We start from the raw sequence: 27,191 nt of genomic DNA on the forward strand, positions 1-27,191 counted from the left end.
AAAAAAAAAAAAAAAAAAAATGAAAGAAAGAAACTGGGCTTTCAGGCAGCAGCCATGGGCCTTTGTCCCAGCAGAGGCTACCATGCAACTGACAGCCCAGGATTCAAGGGTGATGTAACCCAGGGTCGAGGTAGGTCCCTGGAGGTGGCTCTACCCTGAGGGAGCTGCATGATGGGATCTAGTATGCCTGGGCTGAGCCATTCTGCTCTTCTTCAGGGCCCATGAGGGCTCTGGAGCAGGTGGTAAGAATGCCCCTGGTAGGCTGGGGCTTCTCAGTCCTGCTTTCCAAAGTGACCCCTGTGCTATGAGCAACTCTGTTACCACTCGGGGGACCAGGCAACTGTGAGCATAGAAGGTAGCCCTGTCCCAACCCACTTGAAAGTCTTGATATCCTCCCTTCCCCAGAGTAGCCCCTAGAATAGATGCTGAACTAGGTGACCTGGATTTAAATCTGACTACCGCAGTCAAGCCAGGTGACTCTGGGCAAGTCATTAAACACACTGAACTTCATTTCTTCATAGGTAAATTGGGGTGTAACTGTTTATTGAGTGCCCACTTCATGAGAGATGCTGAGTATACACTGGTGAATATCAGCCCGGTGTGTAGTCCCTGCTTCGTGAGACAACTGGAAGAAACATTAAACATTGTCCACATAATAATTATGGCTGTGAAAGGTGCTGCTAGTCAGAAAACTTGCAGCCTGCATAGAGAGTGTAATATGGCAGAGACCAAACCAGTTCTAGGTCAGGGGTGATGTCCCTTGAGGAAGGGAATTATTTTATTTTTATTTAAAAATATTTATCTTTTTTTTTTTTTTGAGACAACGTCTCGCTCTGTCATCCAGGCTGGAGTGCAGTGGCGCAGTCTCGGCTCCCTGCAACCTCTGCCTCCCAGGTTCACGTCATTCTCCTGCTTCAGCCTCCCGAGTAGCTGGGACTACAGGCGCGTGCCACCACCCCCAGCTAATTTTTGTATTTTTAGTAGAGACGGGGTTTCACTGTGTTAGCCAAGATGGTCTTGATCTCCTGACCTCGTGATCCAACCCCCTGGGCCCCCCAAAGTGCTGGGATTACAGGCATGAGACACTGCGCCTGGCCTAAAAATATTTTTCTACAAAAAGAGAGATGGGGTCTTGATATGTTGCCCAGGCTGGTCTTAAACTCCTGAGCTCAAACGATCCTCCTACCTCAGCCTCCCAAAGTGCTGGAATTACAGGCATGAGGCACCGTGCCCAGCCAAGGAGGGGAATTTTAAAATGAGACCCAAAAGATCAGAGTCACAGTAAGTGAAGGGGTGGAGGCGGAAGGGTGCCCAGGCCAAGGAAATAGTTTGTGTAGCCCTAGCACCTAGAAAAATGCCCATACTGGCTAGGTGCTCGATACATACTTGTTGACCTGTTCCATTCCCATCTACATGCTTTTAACTCCCAAAAGTCTGTTTGGGAGTCAGGAGCATGTGGGTGGTAATGAATGGCTCCAGACCCATAGGTCCAAACGGCAGCTCATCGTCCCACTCAGATGATGAGGCAGAAGGCTCAGAGGGTATATACTACCTTGCCATGAAAGAGTTTGAGTGTTGGCAAACTGAAAGAAAGCCAGGGTGGGGCCGGGTGCTTTGTCACGCCTGTAATCCCAGCACTTTGGGAGGCCAAGACAGGTGGATCACCTGAGGTCAGGAGTTCAAGACCTGCCTGGTCAACATGGTGAAACCCTGTCTCTACTAGAAATACAAAAATTAGCCAGGTGTGGTGGCACATGTCTGTAATCCCAGTTACTTGGGAGGCTGAGGCAGGAGAATCGCTTGAACCCAGGAGGCAGAGGTTGCAGTGAGCCAAGATGGCGCCACTGCACTCTAGCCTGGGCAACAGAGTGAGGCTCTGTCTCAAAAACAAAACAAAACAGCCGGGCGCGGTGGCTCACGCTTGTAATCCCAGCACTTTGGGAGGCCGAGGCGGGCGGATCACAAGGTCAGGAGATCGAGACCACGGTGAAACCCCGTCTCTACTAAAAATACAAAAAAATTAGCTGGGCGTGGTGGCGGGCGCCTGTAGTCCCAGCTACTCGGAGAGGCTGAGGCAGGAGAATGGCGTGAACCCGGGAGGCGGAGCTTGCAGTGAGCCGAGATTGCGCCACTGCACTCCAGCCTGGGCGACAGAGCGAGACTCCGTCTCAAAAAAAAAAAAAAAAAAAAAAAAAAAAAAAAAAAAAAAAAAAAAAAACAAAACAAACACAACAAAAAATCCAGGGTGGAGGTAGGGAAATGATCCAGGAAGGTATGGTGCATGGTGAAGCTGGAGAGAGATATAGACAGGGTAAGGCCCGCAATGGAAAGCCATGAAAAGATTCTGGACTTCCCTGAAGGGTAGCAGGAAGGCATTGATAGATTTTAAGCAGGAAAAGATGTGATTTTTTTTTGTAAAGATCACATAGCTGTGGTGTGGAGAATAGGTTGTTGGGGGGAAGATGGAGTGGGGAGAAGGGTTAGGAAGGTCTTGCAGGCAAGAGATGGAGAAGAGTGGGAGTAGAGATGGAGAGAAATAGATGTGGCAAGAGATAATGATTAGGGCTTGGCGACTGATTGGATGAGCGAGAGCAAGGGGTAGGATGGTGTCAAGGATAATTCCCAGATTTGTGGCAGGAACAGCCGGGTGCCTGGACGTGCATTTACTGAGGATGGCCTTGGAGGAGTAAAGCACTTGAGAGAACGTCAGTTTGGGACATGCTAAGTGTGACATGCCTGTAAAACATACACGTGGCAGTGTTAGGGAGGTAGATGTCCAAGTCTGTAGCTCAGAGGAGACTGGATTAGAGGACTGGACATTTGGGAATTGATGACATGGCATTGGTACATAAAGATGTGGGCCCAGATGAGATCTTCCCGAGAGAGAGAGAGAGAGAGAGAGAGCGCTGCAGTGAAGAGAGGCAGCCTTGCATGTGAGGAACTCCCACATTTAGAGGGCAGCAGAGAAGGGGACAGAGAAAGGGCCTTCGAAGAAATGGCCAGAGAGGTAGAAGGAAACCAGGAAAGAATGGCGTCTCAGAAACCAAAGTTGGAGCTGCTGAAAGGGCAAATAGAAGGTGAAACCATGAGAAATTGCCCCGTCTTTTTTTGTAGATCAAAACCAGACAAAATTGGCAAGCTCATATGGTTCAACCTAATTAGACCAAAACCTGGAAAAAGTAACTGATGACCTCAGTCTAAGAAATTTTGAGGCCGGGCGCGGTGGCTCACGCTTGTAATCCCAGCACTTTGGGAGGCCGAGGCGGGCGGATCACGAGGTCAGGAGATCGAGACCACGGTGAAACCCCGTCTCTACTAAAAAAATACAAAAAATTAGCCGGGCGTGGTGGCGGGCGCCTGTAGTCCCAGCTACTCGGAGAGGCTGAGGCAGGAGAATGGCGTGAACCCGGGAGGCGGAGCTTGCAGTGAGCCGAGATTGCGCCACTGCACTCCAGCCTGGGCGACAGAGCAAGACTCCGTCAAAAAAAAAAAAAAAAGAAGAAGAAATTTTGGTGGAGATTTTGGAGCAGAAGCCAGACTCAAGATAGGGAGAAGTGGATAGAATGCGGATAAGAAGGAAAGAAGGAAGTAGAATTGACGGACTTGGTGATTGACTGGTAGGGGTGAAAGAGGGCAAAATCAAGGGTAATCCCCAGGTTTCAGCTTTGGCAGCTGAGTGAGTGGTGTCAGCTGATGAAGCAGATGTGTGTTTGGAGGGGAATGTGCGCAGATCAGTAGTCTATCATGAGTGTGAGGTGCATGGAACTGGTGGTGCCTCTGAGCCTTCTGAGTGGGATGATGAGCTGGCATTTGGACCTATGGGTCTGGAGCCATTCATTACCACCCACATGCTCCTGACTCCCAAACAGACTTTTGGGAGTCAAAACCATGTAGATGGGAATGGAGCATGTCAACAGGTATGTATTTAGCACCTAGCCAGTATGGGCATTTTTCTAGGTGCTAGGGTTACACTCATGAGTAAGACAGAGTGTCCCCCTCATCCCCAACTTGCTTTGGAGCTTCCATTTTATGGGGGCAGACAGGCAAATAAGCACAAAATAATGTTAACGGTAGTAAGTGCTATGTAGGGTTAAGGGGCATGGAGAAGACTTACTTGTCATAGGTTAGTCAGGGAAGGGCTCTCTGAGGAGGTAACATTTGAGCGGAGCCCTGAGGAGTGACTGGACGAGCCATGGATGTCCCGCAGGACACAGACAGGAGGAAGCTCAGCAAGTCTGAGGGACAGCAAGGTGGGGCGGGAGCGAGCCAGGGAGGAGGGACTGGAGGCTGGAGAGCTGGGAAAGGGCCAGATATGTGGGCTCCACAGGCCTTGGGGAGGAGGATGGAAAGTGCTGTGCAGATAGTCCCAAGCTGCAGGAAGGGCAGGGACTGGGCAAGAGGAGAGAATCCATGAAAGGCTTCCCCTTCTATCTGGGCCCCAGAGCCAGAAAAGCCCCTTTGTGCAGAGGGTGGGTGGCCTGTTCTGGGTGGGGGAAGGGCTGTGCTTGGTCCTGAGGCTGAGCCTTTAGGGGCTGGACAATGGGTCCCCTTGTGGTTGGACCTGGGGGCCAAGGGGCTCCCTCAGTGATGGGATTCCTGAGCCAGGAGGCATGTGACCCCAAGACCTTGTCAGAAGGTGTGGGACTGCTGTTGGGGAATGGGGTAGGGGGGTGGGGAGAGGTTGGGGGGCGCCTCCTCTAGAGGCTGTCTCCAGACACAGTGCCCTGTCCTGTCTCGGGCTGAAGGAGATGAGATGGGCGGAGGAGGGGGCATGGTTCTGCTTGGGGGAACAGAGAGGGCAGCATCAACAGATGGTTCCACAGCAGGCCAGGAGGGAGGAGCCGCTGCCCCCAGGCCCAGTGGGTGGGGGCAGGCAGAAGAGGGCCTGGCCATCCTGTCTGTGTCCCTTCAGAAGAGAGAGCATGGAGCTGGAGAGGATCGTCAGTGCAGCCCTCCTTGCCTTTGTCCAGACGCACCTCCCGGAGGCCGACCTCAGGTAGAGATGGCTCCCCTGGAAGGCTCATGTCAGTGCTGGAGCTGGAGCTGCCGGGCAGTACTGCGGGTCCTGGCCAATGGAAAGACGGCAGGAGGGCTGACTAGGATTTGCTGAGAGGTCTTACCTCTCATCCTGTCCCTGTCACCTTTGTTGGGCAGATGGGAAACCATAGCTCTGAGGGAGGGGGTTATACTCTCTGGCCTTAAGGATAAAGGTCTAGCTCATAGACCCCATGAAGCTGAGGGCTGGAGTCTCAGGACAGGTGGGGGTGCTGGAGGCATCCAGTGTCCTACCCAGGGCTTGTCCTGTTCCCTTCCTGCAGTGGCTTGGATGAGGTCATCTTCTCCTATGTGCTTGGGGTCCTGGAGGACCTGGGCCCCTCAGGCCCATCAGAGGAGAACTTCGATATGGAGGCTTTCACTGAGATGATGGAGGCCTATGTGCCTGGCTTCGCCCACATCCCCAGGTAGGTTCTGGCTAGGGCCAGGAGGAGGAAGGGGCTGGCTAATTATGGGGTGGGCAGAGTCATTCTCTCACTGCCCTCATCTTTTCAGGGGCACAATAGGGGACATGATGCAGAAGCTCTCAGGGCAGCTGAGTGATGCCAGAAACAAAGGTGAGTCTGGGGCTCTGGGCACCTGGGTGATTCATAATCCCGCCCCTCCAACTCCCTGCTCCCCAGAGCCTTGGCAAACCTGATGCTCTCTTTGCCTCTTTAAGAGAACCTGCAACCGCAGAGCTCTGGTGTCCAAGGTCAGGTGCCCATCCCCCCAGAGCCCCTGCAGCGGCCCGAAATGCTCAAAGAAGAGACTAGGTCTTCTGCTGCTGCTGCTGCTGCAGACACCCAAGATGAGGTACTGGTAGAGGAGGGTACCGATGAGGGACCTAAGGGGCTGGAAAGGGGGGAGTATTGCCTCTTGTTAACGTTTGTACCCTTAGGCAACTGGCGCTGAGGAGGAGCTTCTGCCAGGGGTGGATGTACTCTTGGAGGTGTTCCCTACCTGTTCGGTGGAGCAGGCCCAGTGGGTGCTGGCCAAAGCTCGGGGGGACTTGGAAGAAGCTGTGCAGATGCTGGTAGAGGGAAAGGAAGAGGGGCCTGCAGCCTGGGAGGGCCCCAACCAGGTATCTTCTCCCAGCACCCTCTACCATGTAGCCTCAGCTACATTCCACCTTGGTGTTAAGCCCCAACCCCTACCTATCCCCATCTGTTTCCCCTGCTGGTGCCCTTGGGCCTAGACCAGGCCTCCCCTCTCCGCAGGACCTGCCCAGACGCCTCAGAGGCCCCCAAAAGGATGAGCTGAAGTCCTTCATCCTGCAGAAGTGAGTCTGGGCTGGGCAGGGCTGGGCCCTAGAGGGTCTTCCCAGGGTGACAGGAGCTTCACCCAGCCAGTTTTTGACAGGTACATGATGGTGGATAGCGCAGAGGATCAGAAGATTCACCGGCCCATGGCTCCCAAGGAAGTGAGAGAGTTAAGGGTTGCTGGGGATGTGGAATGGGTGGGACTGGCTCCTGGCTTCTGCCACTCACTGCCTGATTGCCTGACAGGCCCCCAAGAAACTGATCCGATACATCGACAACCAGGTAGTGAGCACCAAAGGGGAGCGATTCAAAGATGTGCGGAACCCTGAGGCCGAGGAGATGAAGGCCACATACATCAACCTCAAGCCGGCCAGAAAGTACCGCTTCCATTGAGGCACTCGCCGGACTCTGCCCGAGCTGTCTAGGCTCAGATCCCAGAGGGATGCAGGAGCCCTATACCCCTACACAGGGGCCCCCTAACTCCTGTCCCCCTTCTCTACGTCTTTGCTCCATAGTGTTAACCTACTCTCGGAGCTGCCTCCATGGGCACAGTAAAGGTGGCCCAAGTAAGGTATGAGTGCATTCTGGTCATTTCTGCCTCAGGACTGGGATGCTATGCCTGTCTGACCTTTCCTCCCCAACCTCAAATCCCCTATCTTCAACAGGGCAGCACCAGGCAAGAGGGGGTAAAAAGCTCTTTATTTGAAGCTCCAGGGTGGGGCAGGGCACTGGCCTCTCACCAGAGGTCCCCACAGTTCAGTTTCCCTACAGCTCAGTGTCAGGCCCCAGCCACACAGTCCAGCTGTGCTCCGATTGGCAGGCGGGTCAGACCTGCAGGTTGACAAAAGGTGCGAAGCCCGCCATATCCTGCAGCAGCACCAGGGCCTGGTGCAGCGGCGGCTCCACGTCGATGTCCACGCCGCGCTTCCGCAAGCGGCTCAGGCTGGACTCCGCCACATGGTGGCAGTGCCGCACCCGCAGCGAGCGCAGCGCGGGGCAGTACTCGGCCAATGTCCTGCGGGAGGAGCAGGGTGAGGCTAGGGACATGAGGCCACCACACCCTTGGTGGGGTAAGGTGGGGGCCCGGGCTCACTCAGCCTCGGACTGGCTCCGGCAAAATCCTGGTCTCCCTCCAGCTCGGGGCAGGGGATACTTTCTCCATCCCTACACAAGGGAGGAGCCTGGATTGGCTTCCAGTGAGCTGGAGACTTCCTGTCTCATTTAAGAGGGGAACCTGGCCCTCAGCTCCGCCTAGGATTGCAAGATCTCCCCCTTGAAGAAAAGCCAGAAGTCGACTTTCTATGTGAAATCTCCCAATGTGTAAATATTGGTTGAAAAAAGTTTTTAAACTATGGGCTCTCTGGCCTAGGCAATCCTAGGGGTGCTGTGGTTTGCAGGACGATTCAGAACCCTCAGTCCGGGCCTTTTAACAACTACAGCCCGCCCCATACCAGCAGAGGCTAAGTGACTGCCCTCCTCCCGCCCTATCAGGCCCAGGCACCTGACACCGTCGCTTCCGACGCGGAGGCAGCCGGTGAGGTCAAGGTGCTGGAGTTCTGGGCAGTTCCGAGCCAACTCTTGAACCGCGGCGTCCCCCACGTTGGCGTTGACGGCCAGAGAGAGGCTGCGGAGACCAGCGCCGCGCCTCTGCGCCAGGTACACGATGGCCTCGTCCTTGAGCTGGCGGCAGGCGGTGAGATCGAGCTCCTCCAGTGCCGGGCAGCGGTCAGCGAGGCCGCGCAGCGCCAGCCCGTCCACCCAGTCACAGTGCGCGAGCGACAGGCGCTGCAGGCGTGGGCAGCCCTCGGCCAGCGCCCCAAGCGCCCGGCGACTCAGTTGCCCGCAGCCGCCCAGCGCCACACTCCGCAGCTGCGGATTCCGCGCCAGCACCGGCACCAGGTCCTCGTCTGACAGCCATTCGTGACACGGCGCCAGCGCCAGCTCCTGCAGCCCCTCGGCATCCCGCAGCAGCCGGGCCAATGCGGCCCGCGGGATCTGCGGACCCACCTGCGGGCGGGGAGGCACCCCAACTCTCAGCCCGTCCCGCACTCCTCAGCCGCCTATGCGCCCCTGAGTTCTTTTCTGGCAGCCTCCTGCTTTCCCAGGAGAGACCCCACTTTCCCTCTGAGTCGCTACCCAGCACTTGCCCTTTGGTGCGTGGATCCCTTCCCAGGCAGCCCCGGCGGCCCAAGGGGGTCCGGAAGGGCATACTGCGGGGCTGGGGGCTGGGCTAGAGGCGGGGCGGTACCCAGGCAGGGGCGGGGCCTCAGCCCCCGGCTCACCTGCGCGGCATCGAAGCGACGCAGCCCGGCCAGGTGAAGCTGCACCAGCGCCCGGAAGGCCCGGCTAACGCGCTGCAGCCGGAGCAGCTGGCGCAGCGGGACCCGGTTCAGGACGTGTGGGAGCAGCACGTCTTCCCAAGGCAGGTCCAGGAGCCTGCGAGTAAAGGGGCGTTGGCACTGGCGTCCCGGGGCCACTATTACCTGCGAGTCCGCCTCCGTTATGTTCCCGCGCCTCAGCTCCCAAGAGCGGCCCCCAGACCCAGTCCCGGCTCGGCTTCCCTCCCTCAGGTTCCTCTTCCCTCTCTCGGCCCCTCCGGTGCTCGGTACCTGACGGCTCCGGGCTCTTGCTCCCCTCCGGACGGCTCCATCGGTGGCTCCATCGGCTGCCTATTGCGCGTGCGCAGTAAGATTTTCTCGCTTTGGCCTTGGAGTGGCCGCGCCAAACCCGCCTCCTTGGCCTGTAGAGACAGACCTATTCAATCGAGTGCCGTCTCACCGAGGATCCGATCTGAAAGCTTTTCGGGTGGACCCCGAAACGGAGGCGGAACAGACCGGTGGTGTAACATTAGGCCTCGCCTTCTCGGCTACAGGGCTTGAGGCCTGACGCTGGAGAATGCGGTGGGCATCAGAGACTGGCTTCCGTCGTCCTCTTGAGCCAGTAGCCGCCTCTGAGCGAAGTGGTGGTGGGAGGAGCAGGCAAGGCCAAACGCGGAGGGGGCGGAGCCAGGACTCCTAGGTTACCGGCCTCGCCTCTGCCCTCTGGTCGCCTTTAGCGACTTTGAAAAACGGGGAGAAACTATCCAGGCTCTGTCTGCCACGTAGCAGGTGTTCAATAAGTAATTGTTGAAATAATGAATGAATGGGCGAGGCTATAATTTTCCCCTCATCAAGTAAAACTGCTCAAACCTCCCATTCCTGATTAATTGTGAAGAGCTATCCAGCCTCTTCCACTTCGTAACAGTTTGGGCCGCGTTTCCGCCGGGGGAGAGAGATGTAGGGGGCGCGAAGAAAGACTATATTTTCAACTGGGTCCCTTTCATTTCCTCCAAAGGTCCAGAGTCCTAAAAAGAATGAGAACTCAGCTCAACCCGCCAGGGGTAGTGCTTCTCGGCTGGCCTTGGGTTTAGTTGTAGGGTTTGGGTCTGGGTCCGCCCTGGGACAGTGACGCCCCAGACCTCTGGACTCAGCTTCAGGGCTGCCTCTCACCGCGTCCCCAGGTCCCGGTCCCAGGATCCGCTTCGGGGAACCCCAGGAGTAGTGCCTTCCCCCATCATCCACGGGATGGGTGTAGGGGGATATGAAGGACGCGAGGGCCACTGCACCGCTGACGGTCTGGCGCTTCTTCGGTGCAACCGCTTCAGCTGGCTTATCACAACGAAAACCACTTCTCATCTGTTATCTCGTCAAGGCTTCGGGCACCTCTGAAAGGTGGGCAGGTCTATGCTATCACTCCATTTTAAAGATGGGGAAACCGAGGCCCTGGAGAGGAAGCCCCTTGTCCGGAATCGAACCAGACGGGAATAGAGAACCCAGACATCTGGTTTTCCCAGAATTCCTTCCACGTTTCCCCACCCCGCAAGGCAGCGAGAAGGGAGAAGCTAGAAGCGGGGAAAGACAAGAAAGGGGTCAATTTAGGTAAGGGCTTGCTACCTCTTCTTCCTCAGCCTTCTTGAGGAGGGGGTAGCTGGGAGGACAGACCCCTGCAAAGATAGAGCCACGTGAGCGCGCACCACCTCCGGCCGCGCGCCTCGTCCCCCTCCCCGCTTTGTTCCTGCCTCTGCGCCTGCGCAGTGCGACAAATCTGGCGCTGTCCCCTTCAGCACCACGCGGAGTCCGCGCCGCCCCTCGCCGCGGTGAGCCCCGCGCGCCCCCGCCTCGCACGTCCTCGCGCCCCCAGACTGCCCGAACAGACCCCTTCTTCCTTCCGAGGTCACCATCTGCCCGCCCTGGCCCTCCCAAAGAGAGTAGTTGCCATAGTAACTCCCGCGGCTCTTTCTTAAAATAGCAGGGCCCCCTTCTACCCTGGCCAAGGGCACAAGGGTTGCTTGTCGCCCACGTCTTCCAGTCCCTAGTTCATCCCGTCTAACCTCTTACCCCTGGGCAGGCGTGACGACACCTAACTCAGGCAGCAAGGAAGTTCTTCCTGAAGTCTGATTTAACATCCCCTGCTGCATCCTGGGAGGGTGGTCAGGGTTGGGTCTCCTGGGTCTGAGACTCAAAACCCCTGGCGGGTTCAAGACGGTGTTTCCTAGATCTCCTTTCCATAGTTGATGGTCTCCTGGATTTAGGGGGCGGGTCCAGTCTACACCCATACCGTGTGCTTGGTGCGGCCGCGTGCTCGTGGGGGCGGGAGCGCGTGTGGCATGTAACAGGTCATGTGGCAGCCTCCTAGGGACACGCGTGGGGTCTGGAGCGGGACACGCGTGTGCAGCCGGGCCTTACGTGTGGCTCAAGGGGCGGTGGGCGAGAGAGACGTGGACACAAGTGGGGTGGGGCACGTGAGGGTCTGGGGAATAGAACCAGGGGTTCCATGCTCCCTCCTCCTTGTCTGGGGCGGGTCTTAGGTTGGCGGGAGAGCCCAGCGGGGACCTAGCGACAAGGGGGGCTGGCAGCCTCCGGGGCTCCGGGCCCTGGGAGAGGGCGGGGGGTGGGGGGATTAGCGTTGCCTGAGCGGCGCGTAGGGGGTAGGGGGAGGGACTGAGAGGCGGGCGGGCCTGGAGCAAACGGGAGCCGCGCTGCCTTCACAGTTCAGCTGGGCCCAGCCTCTCCTCTGTCTCTTCTCGGTCCCAGCTCTGGGCGAGCAGCGGTGAGTACTGAGGTGGCATTGAGTTGGGGCTGCACCGGGTATGCGCTGGGACCCCGTTGAGCTTCCGGAACCTGCCTGGGGGGGTTGCTACTCCTGACCTCTGCCCCTCCCCTGCATTGCCACCAGAGGCCCCTTTACCTGGTTATGGTCTCTCCCGGACGGGATCTGTCTTGCCCCTGGGGAGAGAGGGAGCGGAGAGGAATATGGTGCAGATTCCCCTCAAGAAACCCCAGTAGGTGGGGGGGAGGGGACGGTGTGTGTCTCTGCTTGAGTGTGTACATCTGTGTGTGTACATCTGTATGTGACTGTGAGCAGTAGGTCTCTGTGAGTGTCTGATACACCTGGACCTCTGTGTGCACTGGAGAATGACAGCCTGTGTATATATTTGGGTACCTCTTTGTGTGTTCCTGTTTGATGATGGTGTGTGTGTAAAACAAGCATGTGCCTTTTCATTACACACATATTTGTTATGACTGTGAGTGCATGAGGGTGTGTCTTTGAGCAGTGTGTGTGTGTGTGTGTGTCTGTGTCTGTGTGTGCCAGAGGGTGTTGCCTATGAATGTGTTTAACTGTGTACTGACATATTTGTCCTTATGTATGTGTGTGTGTGCGTGTGTGTGTGTGTATGTGTGTGCCTGTCTGTACCTGTATGAAGAAAAGAATGTCCCTGGCCGGGTGTGGTGGCTCATGCCCGTAATCCCAGCACTTTGGTAGGCCAAGGCAGGTGGATCCCCTAAGGTCAGGAGTTCGAAACTAGCCTGGACAACATGGTGAAACTCCGTCTCTACTAAAAATACAAAAATTAGCCAGGTGTAGTGCTGGGCGCCTGTAATCCGAGCTATTCAGGAGTCTGAGGCAGGAGAATCACTTGAACTTGGGAGGTGGAGGTTGCAGTGAGCCGAGATAGCACCATTCCACTCCAGCCTGGGCAGCAGGGGCGAAACTCCGTCTCAAAAAAAAAAAAAAAAAGAAGAAGAAGAATGTCCCTTTCCCATTCAGTATGTATATATTGGGGGTGGGAGCCTCTGCTCAGGCTTTTTTCCCCACTTCCATGCTGTGCCTCTCAGCCCTTCAACAACCCTATATAACCCCTGTTCTTCTTCCCTCTCCTTCCAGGAGGCCTGAGTTTCCCTTCCCTGAGTGAGGGGCCTCCTAAGAGAGACGATAGGGGTCACAGGGCTGTATGATGGTGACAGCTGACTGACACCCCTTTTCCCGAGGGTGGGGTACCAACTTCCCCTATTCTAGAAGTAGCTCCAAAGTGCCATAAGAACTCCGGGCTCACTCAACTTCTGAAGTTGCTTCCTCTCTCCTCCCAGGGTAATGCTCAGGGTCCCAGGCAGAAGGAAAGGAGCCAGGGGCCCACTGGGTGTATAACTCTTTTCTCTTCAGGCCTCTGTGGAAGTAGCCCCCAGGCGTGGGATCAATGATCCCATATTACCAGGGTGAGCTAGGTCCCTGATACTCAGAGGCCCTAGCCAACTTTCCCTTCCCTATCTCTGCTGTCCTATCCATCTAACTCCTTGGCAGTTCACCCCATGCTCCCCTTCCTCTCTTACAGGCCTGTCTGAAGAGCATGCAGCCCCCTTACTCCCCACCTGGCCTCGCCATCCCTGCCCCCCCAGCCTGACCCCCGGCCCCAGCATGGCCCAGGGTGCCATGCGCTTCTGCTCGGAAGGCGACTGTGCCATCTCCCCACCACGATGCCCACGCCGCTGGCTCCCCGAAGGCCCGGTGCCCCAGAGCCCCCCAGCCAGCATGTATGGCAGCACAGGCTCCTTGCTACGGCGAGTGGCAGGTCCAGGTCCTCGAGGCCGGGAACTGGGACGTGTGACAGCACCCTGTACACCTCTGCGTGGTCCCCCCTCACCCCGTGTTGCTCCCTCACCCTGGGCACCCTCTTCACCCACTGGGCAGCCCCCACCCGGGGCCCAGAGCTCCGTGGTCATCTTCCGCTTTGTGGAGAAGGCCAGTGTGAGGCCACTGAATGGGCTACCTGCTCCAGGGGGCTTGAGTCGGAGCTGGGATCTGGGTGGGGTTTCTCCTCCCAGGCCCACCCCAGCCCTTGGGCCTGGCTCCAACCGGAAGTTACGGCTGGAAGCATCCACATCAGACCCACTCCCCGCCAGAGGAGGCTCGGCCCTACCTGGCAGCCGGAACCTTGTACATGGGCCGCCAGCCCCACCCCAGGTTGGAGCAGATGGCCTTTACTCCTCTCTCCCTAATGGGCTGGGGGGCCCCCCTGAGCACCTGGCCACACTCTTCGGAGGACCTGCTGACACTGGATTCCTGAACCAGGTATGCAACTTCCCTTGGGCTCCCTGGGCCCCCAGTGAAGGGGCAAGGCTCAGCCTCCTGTCAGACATTGGCTTGTCTGCTGTTCACTCTGAATCCTTTAATCTGTTCTAAATCTGCCTCTCTCTTGCCCTCTGTGTTTGTCTCCGTGTCTCTGCACCTCCATCTCTGTCCATGCATGTTTTAATTTCTGTTTCTGTCCCATATTCTTGTGTCCTTGTATGTCTGGCTTTATCTCTGGGTGCCCGTGTCTCCCTCGTTGGCTCAGGGGGATACCTGGTCCTCCCCCCGGGAAGTCTCCTCTCATGCCCAGAGAATCGCTCGAGCCAAATGGGAATTCTTCTATGGCTCCTTGGACCCCCCCAGCTCAGGTAAGGCCTGGGACTGAGGCAGGGAGAGCAGGGCAGGGCCTTCCCCACAGCAGCTGAGGCTCAGTAGGGAGCCCTCCTTCAAAATTCCCCCAATCCTTGGAATTGGCTCTTGAGTCAGCCAATGTCTCCCCAGGCCTCAATCTTTCCATCTGCGCTATGATGGGAGGCTGGAGGATAGGGACTGGGCGGGGCACCTGGAGGAAGCTGAGTAATGGAGGGAGGGGACAGCAGGATATTGCGGGGCATTCCATGGAGTAGAAAAGAGGTTCAGCAGGGCTCAGTGGCCCCAGTATTTTGGGAGGCCAAGGCAGGAGGACTGCTCAAAGCCAGGAGTCCAAGACCAGCCTGGACAACATAGCAAGTCTCTACAAAAAATTTAATTAGCTGGATGTAGTGGTGTGCACCTATAGTCCCAGCTACTGGGGAAATTGGGTGGGAGGATCCCTTGAGTCCAGGCAGTCAAGGCTGCAGTGAGTTATGATTGCACCACTGCACTTCAGCCTCAGTGACACAGTGAGGCCCTGTCTCAAAAAATAAATAAATAAATAAATAAGTAAGAAAGAAAGAAAGAAAAAGGCTGGTCTTCCCCCAGCTCCTCAAAGCCATTTGACAAGAACTTGATTTAAAATGAGCTCCACTGGCACCAGGAACAAGCTAAGTTTGTAGCAGGAGGAATGGTGGCTAGACAGTGAAAGAACTTCCTGCCAATATGAGGCAGTGGGCAGAGCTCCTAGAGCAGAATTAGGACAGGGAGCTGACGTGGATAACCTCCTGACCGGGATGCCTATGCACACTACAGGTGCTAAGCCCCCAGAGCAGGCCCCCCCATCTCCACCTGGGGTGGGCTCAAGGCAGGGCTCTGGGGTGGCTGTGGGGCGAGCGGCCAAGTACTCCGAGACAGACCTGGACACGGTGCCCCTGAGGTGCTACCGAGAGACTGACATCGATGAGGTGCTGGCTGAGCGGGAGGAGGTCGACTCGGCCATCGAAAGTCAGCCCAGCTCTGAGGGCCCACCAGGCACTGCCCACTCACCTGCCCCACGGCCCAGCCCACGCCCTGGCCCTCATCCCAGCCTCGGCAGTGGCAATGAGGATGAGGATGAGGATGAGGCAGGCGGCGAAGAAGATGTGGACGATGAGGTGTTTGAGGCCTCTGAAGGGGCCCGGTGAGTGGGGGAGTGGGAGAGGGAAGCGGCTTGCTCCTTCACACTGGCCCACAGGCAGAGCCGGGCTCAAAGGGCCTGGGATAGAGATGGGTGTGGGGCTGGTGGGGCAGTGTGTATAGCAGGAGATTCTAGACAGAGGCCTGAGGCTTGGCAGAACACTGGGGATGTGGGGAGCAAAGAGGCCAGGGGTTTTAGCAGAATAGGGGGCAGGGTGAGAGGCCAGAAGCCACAGTCAGGCCCAGGAACACAGGAGCATGAGTCTGGATCCTGGATCCTGGTGGGAGAGTGGGGAATGTGGGGACATTCCTTTCTGTCTCACACCCCAGTGTCGCTTGGAGCCTCATCTTCTCCTAAGATGTTGCTAGAAATAGAAATGGGATGGCAGGAGGGAAGCGGATCAGGGAAAAGGAGGAGAAAGGGAGATTAGCAGGGAGGGAGGGGACTGGGTGCTGGGGACTGGTAGGGCTGGTGTGCCCCAGGGGGCATTGAATAGCTTGGCCCCCTACCCTGGAGGCTCTTTTTTGTTAGTGGGCTGGAGCCAGTGAAAAGGGGATGATAATCCCCTTAGCAGAGTCAGTGTGAGAGTTCAGTGAAATCCTGCCCAAGCCCTGTGATCTGGGCCCCTAATCAGAGATTCTCCCTGCCCCTGCAGGCCAGGGAGCCGGATGCCTCTCAAGTCGCCTGTGCCCTTTCTACCTGGGACCAGCCCCTCGGCTGACGGGCCTGACTCTTTCAGTTGTGTGTTCGAAGCCATCCTGGAGTCACACCGGGCCAAAGGCACCTCCTATACCAGCCTCGCCTCGCTGGAGGCCTTGGCCTCACCTGGCCCAACCCAGAGCCCCTTCTTCACCTTTGAGCTGCCTCCCCAACCCCCTGCCCCCCGGCCCGACCCGCCAGCTCCCGCCCCACTTGCCCCTCTTGAACCGGATTCTGGTACCAGCTCTGCTGCTGATGGCCCTTGGACACAGAGAGGGGAGGAGGAGGAGGCAGAGGCCAGAGCCAAGCTGGCCCCAGGGAGGGAGCCCCCTAGTCCCTGCCACTCAGAGGACAGCCTTGGGCTGGGGGCAGCACCCCTTGGCAGGTAAGTAATTCCTTTTGTCCCTCAGACTTGAGGCCCCCAGGGCTCCAGAAACAGCTGCTGTAAGGGACAGATCCTGAGTGTGAGGATTGGTTTATATTCCTGACCCCTGAGTAGGGGTGGTTAAGGGATGCAGATCCTGTTTTTCTATTTGGAGGACTACTGCCATTAGCTGTGAGGGGGAGTCCCTCACAGCACCCCTCTTGGTCTGAAGTCCAGTGGCTTGAGAAAGCATGATTCAGCATTGAAGGATCCCGGGAGAATACCCTTCTTGCTCTCCTGGAGGGCCCTTTCTTCCCTTGGCAGTCTTTAGCCTGCTCAGAATTCTTGTGACCTTACCCTCACCCAGCCTGCAGGCTTCACCAAAGATGCAGCCACCAGCCTCTCCCATTGCCTCCCTCCCATGTCACCCCTGCCTAATCAGGCATCTCTCATCCAGCTCCAGGAAGTCCTTTCACAGTCTAACCTTTCTGCTCTACCCTCTGCCAGCTACCCTCTCAGTCATGGAAGCCATGGCAACAGGAGGGGGTGGCCAGGGAGATCGGGTTGCCTAGCAACCCGGAGTTTCCGGCCTCTGTCTCTGGGGTGACAGGTGGCTTTGCGAGTAGAGCAGCTGGGGTGGGAAGGGGAGGAGAGAAAGGGAATGAGGGTATGCACCCCGACCTTTAACCCCCTAACTCCAGAGCCTGCTTCTGTGTGGGTAGAGGGGGAGCACCAAGGAGAGGCTCCTTGACCTAAAAGGCAGGAGGGGGAAAGCCTTCGGACCAGTATCCCTGCTGCCCTCAAATTTTTCCCTGGCCCTCCACAGTTCCTCCGTGGTAGCCCATCTATTCCACTTTTGTCCATAGTCTAAGAGACAAAGGATTATGTTCTGTGTAGGGCCAGGGTGGGAACAGATAATCTATGTCTAATAGCAAATGTAGCCCCTGGGAGCCCCTGGGAGCTTGAGGAAGCAGCCAGAACTCCCACAGCAGCAAGATGGATGTGGGTTAGATTTGAGGCAGGACTTCCACAGAGAGATGGTAATGATGGAGTAGGCTGATGGAGAGAATCTAATCTTCTTCCCTGGAAAAAAGAAGAATGCTTTCCCCATGTCCCTCCACTCCCTCCCCTTCTCCATCTTCTGGGCCTGGAGGCAGAAGGAGGGTCTGGATGGCTCCTAAGGACCCTGCCCCAGCCTGAGCTGGTGTTCTACCCCGGCAGCGAACCACCCCTGAGCCAGCTGGTGTCCGACTCAGACTCAGAGCTGGACAGCACAGAGCGGCTGGCCCTGGGAAGCACAGACACCTTGTCCAATGGGCAGAAAGCAGACCTGGAGGCTGCGCAGCGCCTGGCCAAGAGGCTGTACCGACTAGACGGCTTCAGGAAGGCCGATGTGGCCCGGCACCTGGGCAAGAAGTAAAGCCACTAGGCTGGGACTAAGGATGGGGGCAGAGGGAATGCATCCTGAAGGCAGCTCTCCATCTAATGTCCCCTGGTCATTGGGTAATCCCCACCTGACCCCCTGCACTTCCCCTTGAGACCCTACCTGTCTCTCTGCCCTGTCCACAGCAATGACTTCAGCAAACTGGTGGCTGGGGAGTACCTCAAGTTCTTTGTCTTCACGGGCATGACTCTGGACCAAGCTCTCAGGTGGGTGTTGACCCCTTGGAGGACAGCTCCCACTCTTCAGGGTTCGTGTTAGGGCCCCAGGATGCCTCCTCTGAGCCCCTCTGTCCCCTACAAGCCGTCCTGACATCACCCTTCCCAAGATGGCTGGGCATGGCCAAGGGCCAGAGCTGCCTGGTAAAGGGACCTTGGTTAGGGGTGATGGGTGAAGAGTCACGGTGCATACCCTCATCCCCTTTCTCTCCTCCCCTTCCCACCCCAGCTGCTGTACTCTCAAAGCCACCTGTCACCCCAGAGACAGAGGGTGGAAACTCCTGGTTGCTAGGCAACCCTCTCTTGCCCCTTCCCCAGGGTGTTTCTGAAGGAGCTGGCCTTAATGGGTGAGACCCAGGAACGAGAGCGAGTGCTGGCCCACTTCTCCCAGCGATACTTCCAGTGCAATCCTGAAGCCCTGTCCTCAGAGGGTGAGGAGTTCCGAGAGCAGGGGTGTCCTTAGCTGGCCACAGAGGCAAAATGGGCTGGGCCCTGTGTGTGTGTACAGGAGCATGAGTGTGTGTACAGCAGGGAATGGATGTACATGCATGTAGGCATGTGAACGTGCATGTGTACAGACAGTGCTGTCATGGCTGCATGTATGTGGAACTAACTATACATGTGGGCAGGCATATTGCTAGAGTTGAGTGTGTTGTGAAGAGGCAGGAGTTTGCATGCCTGTGCAGGCCAGTGCTTGGCTGGAGGGGGGATTCTGTTTGGCTGCACTGGTCTATAGGACTGTGCTGCGGTTCACTTTCTCGTGGTCCAGTCTTAGAGGCAAGGGAACGTTGGGGCAACTAGTGGGCAGCCCTCAGTACTTGAGGGAGCCAGGGACGGGTCCTGAGAAGAGGGATAGGTCCTTGCTGAGGGATCTGCTGGAAGAGGAGCTCTTTGTGGGGAGGGTTCACTAGCGGGGTTCAGGAGGTGGGAAGTTGCCGGCCAAAGGGGGTGAGGATGAAATGGGAGGTTGGGGAAGATGGCTGTGGGAAGGATCCCTGGGAGGCAGCCAAGGCTGAAAGTCAGCTCTCCCCTAGACGGCGCCCACACGCTGACCTGTGCGCTCATGCTGCTCAACACGGATCTCCACGGCCACGTGAGTGGAGGCGGGCGGGCAGGAGCCGGAAAACAAACCCCTGGCCAGACATGCAGGACCTGGGAGGCCAACGGCCCTCCAAACTCACAGGCCTCCGTTCCCTCCCTTAGAACATCGGGAAGCGCATGACCTGCGGGGACTTCATCGGGAACCTGGAGGGCCTCAATGATGGCGGCGACTTCCCTAGGGAGCTGCTCAAGGTGGGGGGCGAGGCAGGGTAGAAGTCGCTGGAGGGGAAGGATGGAGGACCCAGTCGGCAACGGAGTCCGGAGTCGGAGGGAGGGCAGAGCTGGGGCTTGCCGACCCCCGGCTCCTGCCACGGGAGCCTGGGCTCTCATGACTCAGCCTGGGGACCGCCCCCTCCCCAGGCCCCACGCGCAGGCTCTCCCGGAACATGCGCACATGCGTGCGGTCGCGACTGCGCACGGCGGGGGAGGGGACCCGGCTCTGGAAAACGCAAGCAGGCGGCCCCGGGCCCTGCATTTGCCTTCAGTTCCCTTCCTCCAGCGTGCGCTGGGGTGGAAGGCGGGAGTTGCGGGGGTCCCTGCACGGGGCCGGGATTGGATGGGGGTACACTCCACACTGCTCCCCCGCCGCGTGGACAGCCAAAAAGACCCTCCTGGCGCTGCTGCGCTGCAGGGACCCGGAGGGAGAGGGGCCTGAGAGGGACTAAGCTTTTCCAAGGTCTGGCAGCGAGTTAGCGCAACGCTGGAGCTAGAAACTGCTTTCTGGCTCCCTGTGAGCAGGCCCCGTTCCCAGGCGCCAGCTCCATGGCTGGCAACCGAGGGCTCAGATACGTAGGGGCTGGTTGCCGGTAGGGGAAGGGAGCGGCTAGTCCAGTGGGTTCACTCCTCTCCCTGATCTGGTGGTAGTTTATCCAGAGAGGCCTGGACTCACTTGAAGTAACCCCCAGGCTAGGACAAAGGTGTCTGTGCGCCACTACATACATGTTAACAGCACAGGATTGTCCCAGGGCGTTTCTGTGAGCTTGGGGTGCTGGGCTTCTGAGTTTGGGGTATATCTGAGAGGGAACGTCCATGGTGAGCTGGGGTGTGTGCTTGAGTTGAGTTGCATCTGTGTGCCCGGGCGTCGTGAATCACGGGTTTGTATGGCTTGGTGTGTTTGTGCTTTAGGGCTTACGATTCAGAGTGTGTGTTTGAGTTGGGGTGTAGGCTGGATGTTTATGTGTGGTGGGGTGTACATTTTCGAATTGGCCGTGTCTGAGGTATGCCATATGCCTCTGAGTAGGGGGTGTATCTTTGTGAGCTAAAGATTGTAAGTTTTGAAGTGTCCATCTGAATGGGTACTGTCTGCGAGTTGGGGTGACCGTGAACTGGTGCGTCTGGTTTGTTGGGGTGTACGTCAGAATCGAGGTGTGTTAAGTGACTTGAGATCTATATATGGGGGGGTATCTGCGGGTGAGCTGGATGAGGCCGGGGCTGTTCCTTCCCTGCCTCCGTCCTCCCTCGAGGCCCCTCTTGGCTCAGTGGAAAAGGGCTGCAGGGAAGCGGTCCAACCTCTCCCCTCCCACCACCCCAACCCAGACCAGGCAGAAGGGAGTTCCAGATCCTGCCGAGTCCGCCCAGCGTCACAGCCCTAGGCCTAGCGGCGCTCCCAGCCTCCCTGGAGCTGCCACCCACGCTGGCCTCCCCAGGCTCCTCCCCGTGGCCGCGCGGGGAGGGCCCCCTTCGCGATCGGGCGCCTCCATTTCATGCGGTCCCCGCCCCCAGCCCTCGCCCTCCCTTTCCCGTCGGCGCCCCCCTCCCGCTCTAGCCGAGCCGCAGAGCAGACAGCGCCGCCGCCGCCGCGCACTCCGTGCGTCCGTGAGAGCCGGGCCGGCTCGGGCCGGGCCGCGCCGCTCGCGCTGGCTGTCGGGGAAGCGGTCCGCGGGCCGTCCGGGCGGCCCGGGGGCCGAGGGCGGACGGGGGCATGGCCGGGGGCCGCGGCGCGCCGGCCGGGCCAGCATGATCGGCGTCAACAGCATCCACAGCAGCGCCGGGCGGCTGCGCTCGCGCTCGCTGTGCTCCGTGCGCTACGGGCGCACCCACCGCGGCGCGGAGACCCTGTGCTACGGCTGGCCGCAGCGCTCGCGCAGCCTCAAGCCCGTGCTCTACACCGACCTGGTGGTCAGCCGCCTGCAGAGCCGCAAGAAGAAAAAGGCGGTGAGGGCGTTGGGGCCGCGGCCCACGCCAGGCTGGGGGGCGACCGAGGGGGCGGCTTGAGGGAGGCACCGAGGGCGGCGCCAACCGAGGGCGGAGCCTGGTAGGAACAGAGGTCATGGGCAGCCAGAGGCGGGCACGGGCTGGGGGGCAGGGAGGGCACAGACCCTGGGACCAATGTGGGCCTCAAAAACCGAAGAGGCTTTTCTAGATTGAATATGACTTGCGGCCCACCGATGGGGTTCAGGGCCCTCGAAGGAGGTGTGGTGGTGGGCCGAAGGGGGTCCTGAGACAGGGCAGGGGATGAACTGGAAGGCTGGAGGCAAGGATTGCAGGTTGGATCTTGGTGGCCACTTCCGCTTTCTGGCCAGAGAGTTGGGGAGTGAGGGTTAAGGGTCTGAGCCATGCTGGGTTTCGGCTGGGTGTGTGCTGGAAGGTCTGTGTGTTGATTTGCCTTGGTTGTGCTGGGGGCGGTGGAGCGGGGGTTGGAGGCTGTGGGGTACACCCATCCCCAGATAGGGTGTGAACAGTGTGCGCCCAGTTGGGATGCCTGGTTTGCCTTGTGGCTGGGCATGGCTGTGGGCAGTGAGAGAGTCAGAGACTGTGGTCTGTTGGGAGGAGTGAAGGGGAGGCTGTGTCCCATCACAGGGAAGGTGCCTACGTCACCACTGCACCCAGCTCACATGCAGGCAGCATCACACGCCACACACTTAGCCCAACATGCACATGCTGGGGACACACCCACTCATGGGCGGGCTGACGGAAGTACCCCACAGTTGGAGGTGCTGGCGTGGACCCATGTTCCAGGCCACTCTGGAGAAGAGGGGACCCCATGCCACTCCTGGAGCCTATTCTCTTTTCTGACCACCCCAGGACCCCCAAATGTCCCCAGGCCACCTGCACAGAGGGGAAGTGGCTGGTTCACGTCGCACAGAGTTTGGGCTATGCAGGGATTGGAAGCTAAAACCACTGCTTTTTAGATGAGTGTTCACTCTCCAGTGACAAAGTGTGCACGTGGGCAGGGCGCTGGACCACCCTGGCATTTGGCTTAGTGGGGCTGTCAGGGTTAGCGGGAGGCCTCAGCTTGTCTTGGTGTTGGGAGCCATGATAGTGTGTTCTCTATTAGCGAAGGAAAGTGCTGACAGGGCGAGTCCCCTATCCTGGGGTCGCAGTTTCCCCATATGCTATGTGTGGGCTCATCGTGTGGAAACAGGCCAGAGCGCGTGGTTGGGGGCAGGGGAATTTCTTGGGCTGCTTTTCCCATTCCCTCCAGGGCTGTGCTTCTCCAGCCCAGGATCTGAGCAGGACAGCCCCTTAACAACAATAAAGATAATAATAGCAACAACCATTTACTGTGCGTCAGCCTTGTGCTGGGATGCCCTGTGCTAACTGCCTGTGCCCACATGTTACTACGTTTGTTTCTCTCCATGGATACTTGCCCGAAGTCATGCAGCTCAGGTGGTGGAGCCGGGTCTGGGTCTCCATTCTGGAGCCTGTATTTTTGGTCATTATATCTTGCTGCCCTTTCCCCTTAGTTCTGGCTCATCTCTCAAGTTAGAGGGGAAGGCTCTAAGCTCTGACACTGGGGTACTGACCCACAACCCCCTAATTTGTTCCCCCCACCCCCCAGGCCTTGTACAGCTCCATCAAGAATGAGAAGCTGCAGTGGGCCATGTGAGTCCTGGGGCTGTGTGGTGGGGCTAGGACGGGGCATGGGGAAGGGGCTGCCTGGGGAGGCTGAGAGAACTGGGGTGGGCCCTGGATGGGGGTAGGGGAGGGGAGTGAGAGGCCACGAGAGGCAGTGAGGCTGCCTCACTTCCTTCTTTGGAGATGTCTGCCTGGATTTGGGGTTCTGTATCTTGTCTCTAGCTGGGTTGTTATGACAAGTGGGTTGGGGTGGGAGGAGAGGTGCTTCAGCATCAAAGGGAGGTCCCCTGGCAACCTGAGTGGGCAAGCAGAAGCCTCTGGAAGCAAGGCCTTGACCAGCAGCACAAGAGGCCCTCGCAGGTCCTAGGGAGCCCAGATGTCACAGAACAAAACAAGTAACCATGCTGTCTGTTCTTGGAAGGCTCCAATAGAAACACAGAGACTCGGCTGGGCGCGGTGGCTCACACTTGTAATCCCAGCACTTTGGGAGGCCAAGGCGGGCGGATCACGAGGTCAGGAGATCAAGACCATCCTGGCTAACACGATGAAACACTGTCTCTACTAAAAACACAAAAAATTAGCCGGGCGTGGTGGCACGTGCCTGTAGTCCCAGCTACTCAGGAGGCTGAGGCAGGAGGATGTTGTGAACCCGGGAGGCAGAGCTTGCAGTGAGCCGAGATTGTGCCACTGCACTCCAGCCTGGGTGACAGAGAGAGACTCTGTCTCAAAAAAAAAAAGAAAAAAAAAAAAAGAAACATAGAGACCATAAGTAAGTCTTGGAAGAGTCTAGTCTTCTAGTCTGAGGGAAGAAATCCAGTTTGGGCCTTGGGGTCCCCACTCTGAGGGTGGAGGCCTTATCTTCACAGTTCATCGATCACTCAAATTTGCCGTTATCCACTGAGACTCCCTCACTGCCCAGTTAGCTGAGAGTTCCCAGTCATTGGAGATCTCAGGGGAGGCGCAGCTCAGGATTAGGATGCAGGGGGCGATCGGGGAAGGCTTTTGGAGGGTTGAGACTGGGGCCATGAAGTTGGGGCAACATTTGGGAAGAGGAAAGGGGAAGCTGGAATTTGGAAGGCAAAGATGTGGTGGCTGAAATGAGTATGGGGTGGGGGACCAGTGGGGGCAGGCCTGGCTGAGATGGAGAAAAACACTGTTGGGGGAGATGCAGTGTAGGCTCCATATGGGAAGTAACAGGGAGCTACCACAGGTTCTTGAGCAAGGGAGTGACAAGATAGAATCTGATTTTGTATCTGACTGAGCCTGTAGACCAGGATGTATGGGGTTGGGGTGGGGATGGCACTAGGAAGCTACTTCTTCCATCTGCTACCATTTAGCCACAAGCCGTGAGCAAAGCCCAGGGCTGGATGTGGTTGAGCCAGCGGAGGCAGACTCAGGGCTGTCCTGGTGGAGAAGGGTGTGAGGGCTGCAGGCGTGCAGCAATGGAGAGGATAGTGCTGGCCCTACTTGCTGGGAGGAAGGGACAGTGGTGGCTCTAGGCTGGGGAGCTCTGAGGGAGGTGCCCTGCTCTGAGGAGGCACAGCTACACATTGTGGAGGCCTGATCTGAGGCGGGAGACATGGCAGGACCTTCAGGTTGAGCCCCCCAAGCCACAAACACTGGGGGAGCTTTTCCAGGGAGGGCAGAGGCCAGAACGGAAGTGGGGGGTCATGGCTCCATGGCCAGCCCCCTGTGAGATGATCACACCTGCAGAGACGAGGAGGAGCTGAGACGCTCTCTGTCTGAGTTGGCCGACCCCAACCCCAAGGTCATCAAGCGGATCAGCGGGGGCAGTGGCAGTGGCTCCAGCCCTTTCCTGGACCTGACTCCCGAGCCTGGGGCTGCTGTCTACAAGCACGGGGCCCTGGTGCGAAAGGTGCACGCAGACCCTGACTGCAGGAAGAGTATGTGGCCGAGTTGCGGGGGGCGGGCATCTAGGGGATGGATGGGAGTGGGCCTGTTCCAGGGCCCCCTGACCTGTCTTCTCTCCCCGCAGCACCTCGGGGCAAGCGGGGCTGGAAGAGCTTCCACGGGATCCTCAAGGGCATGATCCTCTACCTACAGAAGGTACGGGGTCAGGCCAGGGGGCTGAGGCTGGGACTGAGTTGGCTGGTGGGTGTGGGGTGATGGGTGGGAATAGAAGGGGTTGGGCCAGGCTGCATTTGGGGCCAGGACAAGATGGGCATCCCTGCAGGAGGAGTACAAGCCTGGGAAGGCCCTTTCAGAGACGGAGCTCAAGAATGCCATCAGCATCCACCATGCCCTGGCCACTCGTGCCAGTGACTACAGCAAGAGGCCCCACGTCTTCTACCTGCGCACAGCTGACTGGCGGGTCTTCCTCTTCCAGGCCCCGTGAGTGCCCTCCTCCTGCCCATCCCGGACCCCTTCCCCCACCTCCCATCCTGCTCCCCTCCCTGTCCCTGGATTTCTTCATTCCTTCTCAGGCCACACTTGATCCAGGACTGGCATCCTGGGACAGAAACCCTGGGCCCAGGTCCCAAGGGGCTGTGCTTTCTTCCCAGGAGCCTGGAACAGATGCAGTCCTGGATCACTCGCATCAATGTAGTAGCCGCTATGTTCTCTGCGCCCCCCTTCCCAGCTGCTGTTAGTTCTCAAAAGAAGTTCAGCCGCCCTCTCCTGCCCAGCGCTGCCACCCGCCTCTCCCAGGTAGCCCAAGTTCTGTCCACCTGGTACCAGTGGGATGGACGGGGTTAGGCTCAGGCCCACTGCACTCAAAGCTGCTGCGTATGATCATGGAGATGTCCCCTGCACCAGGATGCTGGCCACAGGGATGAGCAGGAGCTGAAATCCAGCCCCCACTGGGTCCCACTTGCCAGCTGGGAACCCAAACATAGTGCTTTGTTTGTCCAAAGGAAGGGGCATCTTTTTAAAAATCCGCAGAGACACTGTATAGGGCAGAGTGACCATGACCATGCCTCCCCCTGGCCGCTAGGAGGAGCAGGTGCGGACCCACGAGGCCAAGCTGAAGGCCATGGCAAGTGAGCTGCGGGAGCACCGGGCCGCCCAGCTGGGCAAGAAGGGCCGGGGCAAGGAGGCTGAAGAGCAGCGGCAGAAGGAGGCCTATCTGGAGTTTGAGGTGAGCCTCCCTGTCTGCCCCTCTGTCCACACACACAGGCCCATACTAGGGTGAAGGGCATGAACTCTAACAGTGGAACCGGCCGGAGGTCCTTGGGCAGGTTGCTTAATCTAAGCCTCAGTTTCCTCCTCTGTGCAACAAGGATAACATTTGACACCCACTGGGGTCTCGAGGTGAGGCATGTATCAAGCGTGCCATTTCCCCAGCTCTAGTAAAGGCTCAAGACACATTAGGTTATAGATGATGGTCCCAGGAGAGCCCAGAGAGGGCACCAGCCTGCATGGGACCATCTTACAGTCCTGGGTGGGCACCTGCCATCTCCTGCCCTGCTGGCGGCCCTCCCTGGTCCAGATGGTGGGGTGGGCAGAAGGCAGAGAACAGGCTCTCACAGCCCCTGCCCCTCTGCCTCAGAAATCCCGCTACAGCACCTATGCAGCGCTGCTTCGGGTCAAGCTGAAGGCAGGCAGTGAGGAGCTGGATGCAGTGGAGGCAGCACTGGCCCAGGCTGGGAGCACGGAGGATGGACTCCCTCCTTCTCACTCCAGTCCCTCCCTGCAGCCCAAACCCTCCAGCCAGCCCCGGGCTCAGCGTCACAGCTCAGAGCCTCGGCCAGGGGCAGGCAGTGGGTGGCGGAAGCCCTGAGATGAGGTTTGGGGTGGGGGGTGCCTGCTGGGCACCTGAAGGATGACATGGCCCTGCCTGAGCCCGGGCCGGCCTCGGGCCACCCACGAGGGCCTCCCGGCCTAGGGCCCGACCGCGCCGGACGCGGTGTCCGGGGCAGGGCAGGGCTGGGGCCTGGGCCTCAGGAGCCTAGGCTAGGGGCGCCTCCGAGAGCCCCTTTTTGTGATAATGTTTTGCACTTTTTCGTACAGGGTGGGTGGGGGCGGGAGGGGCTAGCGCCCCTGAACTTTTGATGCTTTTTCTCGTGTGGGAGAGGCCTGATGCCGTTTCTGCTTTCTGCTGAGACCACCCCCACCCTGACACCATCAGTCCCCCTCTGTCCTGGGGCCTGGCTTGGACAGAGACCAGGATTTGGGGCTGAGCTGGTTTCCCCTCCCTCCTCCCCAAGGGCTCACTCTTTCTCTTGCTGGAGGTGGAGGAAGGGCGTCCATGCCAAGGCCCCATACCTGGGCCGGGGGCAGCACAGCCTGGCTTTCCCCCGCTTCAGTGGGCCTTGCCCTTTGTACAGCCTCCACCCCCATTAAAACTGCTCTGGACTTGCTGGCTGGGCCTCCTCCTTCTCTTCTCACCATGCCTGGC

The 27,191-nt window shown here is 58.3% G+C and overlaps 3 protein-coding genes across 10 annotated transcripts in view; 2 read left to right on the plus strand and 1 right to left on the minus strand.

Annotated features, from left to right (window-relative positions):
* The window catches only part of CUEDC2 (CUE domain containing 2), a 14,296-nt gene extending 7,430 nt beyond the window's left edge, over positions 1–6,866 (plus strand). The window contains exons 2-9 of one of the 3 annotated variants that reach the window (XM_032179195.2): positions 4,913–4,996; positions 5,319–5,462; positions 5,551–5,612; positions 5,717–5,850; positions 5,936–6,118; positions 6,255–6,316; positions 6,397–6,457; positions 6,543–6,866. In XM_032179195.2, the coding sequence (XP_032035086.1) occupies positions 4,923–4,996; positions 5,319–5,462; positions 5,551–5,612; positions 5,717–5,850; positions 5,936–6,118; positions 6,255–6,316; positions 6,397–6,457; positions 6,543–6,689 (867 nt within the window). In that variant the 5' untranslated portion in view covers positions 4,913–4,922 and the 3' untranslated portion in view covers positions 6,690–6,866. Of the gene's footprint in view, positions 1–4,912; positions 4,997–5,318; positions 5,463–5,550; positions 5,613–5,716; positions 5,851–5,935; positions 6,119–6,254; positions 6,317–6,396 lie in introns of all 3 variants that reach the window. The other 2 variants (XM_032179193.2, XM_032179194.2) reach the window with 2 other exon arrangements.
* A 112-nt stretch (positions 6,867–6,978) lies between these two features.
* FBXL15 (F-box and leucine rich repeat protein 15) lies at positions 6,979–9,915 on the minus strand. 3 transcript variants are annotated; one of them, XM_032179191.2, is made up of 6 exons: positions 9,785–9,915; positions 9,485–9,639; positions 8,906–9,036; positions 8,579–8,732; positions 7,798–8,303; positions 6,979–7,311 (listed from the first exon to the last, which is right to left on the minus strand). In XM_032179191.2, exons 3-6 carry the CDS (start codon positions 8,956–8,958, stop codon positions 7,122–7,124), a joined length of 903 nt encoding a protein of 300 aa, XP_032035082.1. In that variant the 5' UTR covers positions 8,959–9,036; positions 9,485–9,639; positions 9,785–9,915; the 3' UTR covers positions 6,979–7,121. The 3 variants fall into 3 exon arrangements, with proteins under 3 accessions (XP_032035082.1, XP_032035081.1, XP_058292041.1); XM_032179190.2 differs by having other exon boundaries at positions 9,131–9,639; XM_058436058.1 differs by having other exon boundaries at positions 8,906–9,639.
* On the plus strand, positions 9,876–27,153 carry PSD (pleckstrin and Sec7 domain containing). Of its 4 annotated transcripts, none has more exons than XM_032179177.2 (18): positions 9,876–10,213; positions 11,326–11,384; positions 12,946–13,682; positions 13,948–14,050; positions 14,850–15,216; positions 15,869–16,297; positions 17,498–17,692; positions 17,846–17,926; positions 18,254–18,366; positions 18,970–19,028; positions 19,139–19,228; positions 22,818–22,861; positions 24,548–24,738; positions 24,831–24,901; positions 25,029–25,186; positions 25,357–25,501; positions 25,788–25,931; positions 26,343–27,153. In XM_032179177.2, exons 1-18 carry the CDS (start codon positions 9,876–9,878, stop codon positions 26,571–26,573), a joined length of 3,555 nt encoding a protein of 1,184 aa, XP_032035068.1. In that variant the 3' UTR covers positions 26,574–27,153. The 4 variants fall into 4 exon arrangements, with proteins under 4 accessions (XP_032035068.1, XP_058292039.1, XP_032035073.1 ...); XM_058436056.1 differs by having other exon boundaries at positions 9,876–10,006; XM_032179182.2 differs by lacking the exon at positions 9,876–10,213 and adding an exon at positions 10,398–10,431.
* The last annotated feature ends 38 nt before the right edge of the window (positions 27,154–27,191 follow it).

The sequence above is a fragment of the Hylobates moloch genome, unplaced genomic scaffold (assembly GCF_009828535.3).
Source record: "Hylobates moloch isolate HMO894 unplaced genomic scaffold, HMol_V3 SCAFFOLD_3, whole genome shotgun sequence".
Lineage (NCBI taxonomy): Eukaryota > Metazoa > Chordata > Mammalia > Primates > Hylobatidae > Hylobates > Hylobates moloch.

What these genes read in the sequence shown, in the direction of transcription:
- FBXL15 (XM_032179191.2), bottom strand. Translation starts at nt 8,958, where the DNA reads ATGGAGCCACCGATGGAGCCGTCCGGAGGGGAGCAAGAGCCCGGAGCC. An exon ending in CAAGAGCCCGGAGCCGTCAG is followed by an intron (nt 8,733 to 8,905) that starts GTACCGAGCACC and finishes CTTTACTCGCAG; the next exon opens with GCTCCTGGACCTGCCTTGGG. An exon ending in GTCGCTTCGATGCCGCGCAG is followed by an intron (nt 8,304 to 8,578) that starts GTGAGCCGGGGG and finishes CCCCGCCCGCAG; the next exon opens with GTGGGTCCGCAGATCCCGCG.
- PSD (XM_032179177.2), top strand. Translation starts at nt 9,876, where the DNA reads ATGAAGGACGCGAGGGCCACTGCACCGCTGACGGTCTGGCGCTTCTTC. An exon ending in ACTCTGGACCAAGCTCTCAG is followed by an intron (nt 17,927 to 18,253) that starts GTGGGTGTTGAC and finishes CCCCTTCCCCAG; the next exon opens with GGTGTTTCTGAAGGAGCTGG. An exon ending in ACACGGATCTCCACGGCCAC is followed by an intron (nt 19,029 to 19,138) that starts GTGAGTGGAGGC and finishes TCCCTCCCTTAG; the next exon opens with AACATCGGGAAGCGCATGAC.